This window comes from Tachypleus tridentatus, chromosome 4 (assembly GCF_004210375.1).
Source record: "Tachypleus tridentatus isolate NWPU-2018 chromosome 4, ASM421037v1, whole genome shotgun sequence".
In the NCBI taxonomy this organism is placed as follows: Eukaryota; Metazoa; Arthropoda; class Merostomata; order Xiphosura; family Limulidae; genus Tachypleus; species Tachypleus tridentatus.
In genome coordinates, this window is record NC_134828.1 from 4319144 (window position 1) to 4326370 (window position 7227).

At 34.2% G+C, this 7227-nt stretch overlaps 1 protein-coding gene across 1 annotated transcript in view; it reads right to left on the reverse strand.

Moving 5' to 3' along the window:
- Nucleotides 1-7018, reverse strand: part of LOC143248473 (asparagine synthetase domain-containing protein 1-like) — a 31423-nt gene extending 24405 nt beyond the window's left edge. Inside the window, exons 1-2 of the mRNA XM_076496873.1 lie at nt 6890-7018; nt 169-363 (exon numbers count right to left, since the gene is read on the reverse strand). Of these exons, the coding sequence (XP_076352988.1) occupies nt 169-363; nt 6890-6988 (294 nt within the window). The 5' untranslated portion in view covers nt 6989-7018. The remainder of the gene's footprint in view (nt 1-168; nt 364-6889) is intronic.
- Between the last annotated feature and the right edge of the window lie 209 nt (nt 7019-7227).

Below are 7227 nucleotides of genomic sequence, written 5' to 3' on the forward strand. Positions count from 1 at the left end.
TTATTGTAGAGATGATGCACAGAACAAAAAGTTAAACACACTACAAGGTTTCAATAAACACAAGGAAACATTTTGATTAAAGTTATGAATAATAAAATATATTTACGAAGATTTAAAACAAAACTTTAGATTTCAAATGTAACATATTCACTACAGGGTAGTAATTACCTCTAATCCTAATCCATGAAATATCTCACCATTCCATAAGAGAACATTTCCATAATTATCTTCATAAGGTTGCTGCACTACAGACGTTCCTCTAAGATGTAGAACAGATGCGAAAAATAAAGCTTTTACCTTATCTCCAACATGTATTATTCTAGAATTAGTACCATCTGGGCCACGTCTTTTCAAAATACTTTCCTGAAAAAACAAACCATTAAAAAGTATTTATTACTCCGTGGAGACATAAATTATGTTTTTAATTATACATAAATCAAGTTTCTAATTATTCATGTTATTGCACTTTTGATTGCCCAAGTTGAAGCTTGAGTTATTTCAAAATGGATGTATGCAGATTTATTACAGTGCTGATTTTAAAAACTTAGTACGAGTGGTAAAACATCAATCAGACTAAATGTAGTTTTCTCTAACAGTATTTAACAAAAGTAGGATACACCAAAAGCCCATGAAGATGGCAGTGTTATTATAACCCAGTGTAGTTAGTGTTTTCAAGCTTTTGTTTTTTTTATGACCAGTAAGTTTTAAAATTAAAATACATAAAGACTATAAATAAGCATTACATAAAACAATGTACTAAAGTGTTAGCACTGTTTTGAATGTGACAATACTTCAAAAGTCTCTCGATATCAATAAGGCTCATCTGGTATTCAATAATATTAAACAGGTATTACATCTGAAACTACTCTGACATGTTTTATAATAATTTTATTTTCTAATGGCACTACAATGAGATTATTTATTGTACCTTATTTTACATTTGGTAGATATATGAATTTAAAATGAAAATATTGTAGATTTTACTTGTGAAACTTTATGAATTAGTTACAACAAAACAAAATAACTAGATAATAAACTTTAGATATGTTAAAATATTATCTAGTTATTACATATATATTCATGACAAACACAATTTACAATACAAAATTAATTTACAGAAATGAAAACTTATCTCTAACCAACCTTAAACGATTACAGTAAACAGAGTCTAGCACCAACCTTAAACGATTATGGTAAACAGAGTCTAGCACCAACCTTAACTGATTATGGTATACAGTATCTAGCACCAACCTTAACTGATTACAGTATGTAGTGCCTAGCACCAACCTTAACTGATTACAGTATGTAGTGCCTAGCACCAACCTTAACTGATTACAGTATGTAGTGCCTAGCACCAACCTTAACTGATTACAGTAAACATTGTCTGGCACCAACCTTAACTGATTACAGTAAGTAGTGCCTAGCACCAACCTTAACTGATTACAGTATGTAGTGCCTAGCACCAACCTTAACTGATTACAGTAAACAGTGCCTAGCACCAACCTTAACTGATTACAGTAAACATTGTCTGGCACCAACCTTAACTGATTACAGTAAACATTGTCTGGCACCAACCTTAACTGATTACAGTAAACATTGTCTGGCACCAACCTTAACTGATTACAGTAAACATTGTCTGGCACCAACCTTAACTGATTACAGTAAACATTGTCTGGAACCAACCTTAACTGATAACAGTAAACATTGTCTGGCACCAACCTTAACTGATAACAGTAAACATTGTCTGGCACCAACCTTAACTGATTACAGTAAACATTGTCTGGCACCAACCTTAACTGATTACAGTAAACATTGTCTGGCACCAACCTTAACTTATTACAGTAAACATTGTCTGGCACCAACCTTAACTTATTACAGTAAAGCCTAGCACCAACCTTAACTGATTACAGTAAACAGCATCTAGCACCAACCTTAACTGATTACAGTATGTAGTGCCTAGCGCCAACCTTAACTGATTACAGTATGTAGTGCCTAGCGCCAACCTTAACTGATTACAGTATGTAGTGCCTAGCGCCAACCTTAACTGATTACAGTATGTAGTGCCTAGCGCCAACCTTAACTGATTACAGTATGTAGTGCCTAGCGCCAACCTTAACTGATTACAGTATGTAGTGCCTAGCGCCAACCTTAACTGATTACAGTATGTAGTGTCTAGCACTAACCTTAACTGATTACAGTAAACAACAGTGTCTAGCACCAACCTTAACTGATTACAGTAAACAGTGCCTAGCACCAACCTTAACTGATTACAGTATGTAGTGCCTAGCACCAACCTTAACTGATTACAGTAAACAGTGTCTAGCACCAACCTTAACTGATTACAGTAAACAGTGTCTAGCACCAACCTTAACTGATTACAGTAAACAGTGTCTAGCACCAACCTTAACTGATTACAGTAAACAGTGTCTAGCACCAACCTTAACTGATTACAGTAAACAGTGTCTAGCACCAACCTTAACTGATTACAGTAAACAGTGTCTAGCACCAACCTTAACTGATTACAGTAAACAGTGTCTAGCACCAACCTTAACTGATTACAGTATGTAGTGCCTAGCACCAACCTTAACTGATTACAGTAAACTGTATCTAACATCAACTGTAACTTGTACAACAATGTTCTGATTAAACTAAGGTATTATTACAAGTTGATTTACAGATTCTATGAAGAGTTTTCTCAAATCCTAACAAACCACCACAGAGAAAAACTGGCATGTAGGAAAACAAGTTTACAGCTGTGAACAAATAACAACAAAAAACAGACAAACAGATGGACACTGGAACCATTTGTCACATTTTAGTAAAGTCTCAAAAATATTGGATCCATATTTTTGGTTCTGTTATTACAGAATTAACAAATGGACTATTGAAAAAAAAATTTTACTATAAAAATCATGAACATAAAATCCAGAAGATATTTGACATCTCAATACTTATTAACATGTGCCAAAATTGAAAATGTATTTAATCTCACAGAATTCAAAAATGGTCTCAAACCAAGTTTATCTCTCTTAGGATTTTCATAGTGAACCTGTAAAATCACCTGAAAACCCAAAATCATTAAAAATATTGGTTTACTTAAGAAGCCATAGCTCTAAGACTCAATATAATACAAAGCTGAAGTTTTGTTTCTAATTTCTATATATATATCAGTTGATAAATCAGCAACTGTTGTAATTAAAAGTATATTAGACTTCCTGTAAAAAATGTAGCTGCATGCAACTTTTTATGATTTAGCCCTACTTCAGGCCACGGTTTGACCATGTCACCAGTTATTCAGCATTTTCAGATTTTTACCACATTTTCTTACATCTCTGAATATGATCTACAAAACAAATCAGGATGGTGTTCCACCTACTTTGAGTTATAAGTTTTTGAAGTATCCTCTAACCATACGTTGTTTATTTAAAAAAAAAAAATTCAGTTCAGGGTGTGTACTGTGTGCAAATATATCCATACAATTTTGAAACATACCTGTCAGAATTTTACGAATCCCACTGAAATATTGTAACCAGCCTTTCACAATGTTAAATAATGAAGTTGTAAGAAACAAGAAAGAAGTAATCCATTTCTGAACAAGTTTATTGGCACAACTAGTTAGATCACATGGTAATGCAAATATATTGTGCATGTATTACAGTTATGCAGATATGGCTGAGTTTAAGATTCATAATATAGTAAATACAAAGGTAAATCAGACACAAAAAGCACAGTGCTACAACAGGGGATAACTGAGAAAGATTATAGTCACATCAAAATGCAATAATCGTGACAATTAAATGTTTCAAAAACTGCTTTGGTGATAAATTAGCCTTAACAACATCAAATAAACATTGCTTTGTTCAGACAGCTTGAATAAATTTCTGAAATTTGAGTTTGGTTATGTTGAGATCACTTTGACTTAGAACACAGTGGCGAGCACTACTGCCTTGCACGGTAGGTGCACTTATCAGACAAAGAATATGTTGGAAAGGAATCCAGCTTTCATCTTTATGTGACCTTGCAGGCCATGAGAACAGTTAATTTCTTGATTTCTTCATAAATGATACCAACACATCGGAATGTTCATCTGATCTATCTTTTATGTTTCCCACATACCATTCATGATAAGCATGCTACATATTTCCTTGGATGATAATTGTCATTGCTATCATTAGACTCTATTTGAGCTGCTGTAGCATCACTTTCACTGTTACTACCAACAGTTACAACTGTGTACACATCATCATCTGATAACCTTCTCATATAGAATGTGTTGGTAGAATAAAGTTATGATGTGACTTAATACCTGCCACAGTTTTGTGTTTTTCATAGTGCTCAAGTAGATCAAACTTTACATAATTCTGCAGGACTGATTCCTGATTGTCAAGAAAGAACTGAATGCCCTGAATGTGGTTCTTTGTCCAATGGTGCATATCAGAGACACTTAATATTTGATAATTTATTATTTTTCACAACTTTGATTTTCTTGAAGATCATGTTCAGAGATGTAAGAATATATGGTAAAGGCTGATTAGAATATTTCAATGGGATTCATCAATTATTTCACAATTGTATGGATATATTTGCACACAGTAACACACCTGAATTGAAGTTGTTTTGTCAAGTAAACAACATATGGTCAGAGGATACTTTAAAAACTTATAACTCAAAAAGTGGGTTGAACACCATTCTGATGTTTTTTTGTAGATCATATTCAGAGATGTAAGAATATATGGTACACATCTGAAAATGCTGAATAACTGATGACATGGTCAAACAGTGGCCTGAAGTAGGGCTATTTTTAGCTAAATCATAAAACGTTGCATGCAGCTACATTTTTTTACAGGAGATCTAATAGACTTTTAATTGCAACAATTGCTGATTTATCAACTGATATGTTATAGGAAATTAGAAAACAAAATTCAGCTTTGTATCATATTAACTCTTAGAGCTGTGGCTTATTAAATAAACCAATATTCTTTACAACTTTGGATTTTCAGGTGATTTTACAGCCTCACTATGAAAATCTTAAGAGAGACAAACTTGGTTTGAGACCATTTTGAATTCTGTGAGATTAATTCAGTCAGTGTAGCAAATTTCAGCCTTCTACCACCATTACTCTTGCAGCTTTAAGCAGCCAAAGTTGCCCATATAATGAACAACTGCCAAAGGTTAGATCAATATCTCTAATAGTTTCTGATTTACAGCTCTGTAAAATTTAAGTAATTTTATTTTATCAATATCTCTAATAGTTTCTGATTTACAGCTCTGTAAAATTTAAGTAATTTTATTTTTATTTTTGGAATTTTTTTAAGGCATTCTGAGGGGATCACCTGGAAAATTATCCAAAATCTGGATGATTTGACATGGAATGGCTCATTAAGGAATCTTCATCTCTATATTCCATATTGATGGACAGGGCAATAGGACTTCAGTGTTATATATAAATATACTTCTGAATGGATCTAAACCTGTAGCCATGTAGTAAAGCATTCCAAACCACTGGGATCACAACGACAATGAAGGCAAGTTTTTCCTCCACCTGAAGAAGTCCAAAGGCAACACTCCAGGCTCAGAATGACAAAATCATGTATGTCTTACCCAGCCAAAGGAATGAAACTCATCTAGTATGGAATTATGAATATATATCCTCACTCCCCAACCAAGTTGGCAGGAGAAATCCAACTATCCTCAGAAGTATGGAGGGATATGAAACACTGTGCTCATCCAAGAACCCAGGATGAGACTGCTTTGTGTTTGAAATTATGAGGGAGATAGTGGATCTCCTGAACAACGATACTAAACTGATACTGATCAAAAAGGAGGGCTAAGGACTCTCTACCCAGACAGCTTAACATCAAATGTGAGTTAGTATTATAAGTACTGGTGCTCTAACTAACATCTGGAGAAAACATCCAGAGGTCCAGGTAGAAGGACCACAACTCTGCCCTCTTTCACAAGAATGGAGGAAACACCACCCCAGTGACTTGAAACTGAGAGGGATAAGACTCCCTAGCTCTGCTAGTAGAGTCCGAGAGGTATTAATATGCATTGAGGGGTCCTGAGAAACAATGCTCTGGAAACAGTGAAGCAAGTAATTGAACCAAGTTAACTAAATCTGTAAAAGCAAACTGACCTTATTTATTCAGTCCAATGACTGGCAGGGGAGTGGCAGGATTACCTTTATATTTACTCCACGCTAGTCCATGAGTGGCAGTCCTGCATAATATGGTAATACCATCTGGTTAGGTCCTAGATGATCTTATGGAACAGCTCATTTCTGCAGAGCCTGTTGCAACAAGTAGTAAGTATACTTAAATCAGTTGCTACTGTGGAACTGTATTTATAAAAGCACATCTGTCTGGGTAACACTTGCCATAAAGTGGGATCCAATGGGAAAAAAAAAAAGAGAGGTAAGGGACTTTGGAAAGTAAAAGACAAGAAGAGGAGAAAGAAACTTACTCACCCCTCCTTACAATCTAGCAGATGTGGTCAAAATAGACAGAGTAAGTAAGCAAAAACTCTCAGATGAAGAAACTGCCAGATTGTGTAAATAATGTGAGAGAAGTGTTTATAGAAGTCCATGTACCAGCCTTCATGATGTCTTCCATTGGGCAGTTCAATCAGGTAGGAATGTGACAGATCTGATGAGATGTGACTCACAAAAGTTTCCTCACCAGTAAATAAAGTCCATGTACAGGTTACTGACTATTAACCCTTAAATGGCAGCCATCATCAGTTGATGCTACCACCTACAACTTTCCCACTGTTTAAGGGTTAAACATAAAAACAATCATATTTTCATCACACTGACATGCGTATTACAGTTTGTTCTGTGCCTTTTACCTTTTCATTTTAAAAATACTAGCCTAATAAAATCCTTACTTACCTGTATGTGAGTGCAGTGACATGCACAGTTAGTGGTACTCCTGGTTTTTCCATTGCCAGAAACAGATACATGAAGACAGGCAAATATTCCACACATCATGTAAGAAATCTATTACAAAACAAGTTTGAATACTAATTACATGTACCATGCCACAGTTTTGTTCATTTAATGAAACAATTACTGATACATTGTGTAAATCAAAAGAATGAACTATTTCTATGTTATAAATATCTAACATAAAACAGTTTACATTAATTTAGTAACAAAAGAATGAACTATTTCTACGTTATAATTATCTAACATAAAACAGTTTACATTAATTTAGTAACAAAATAATA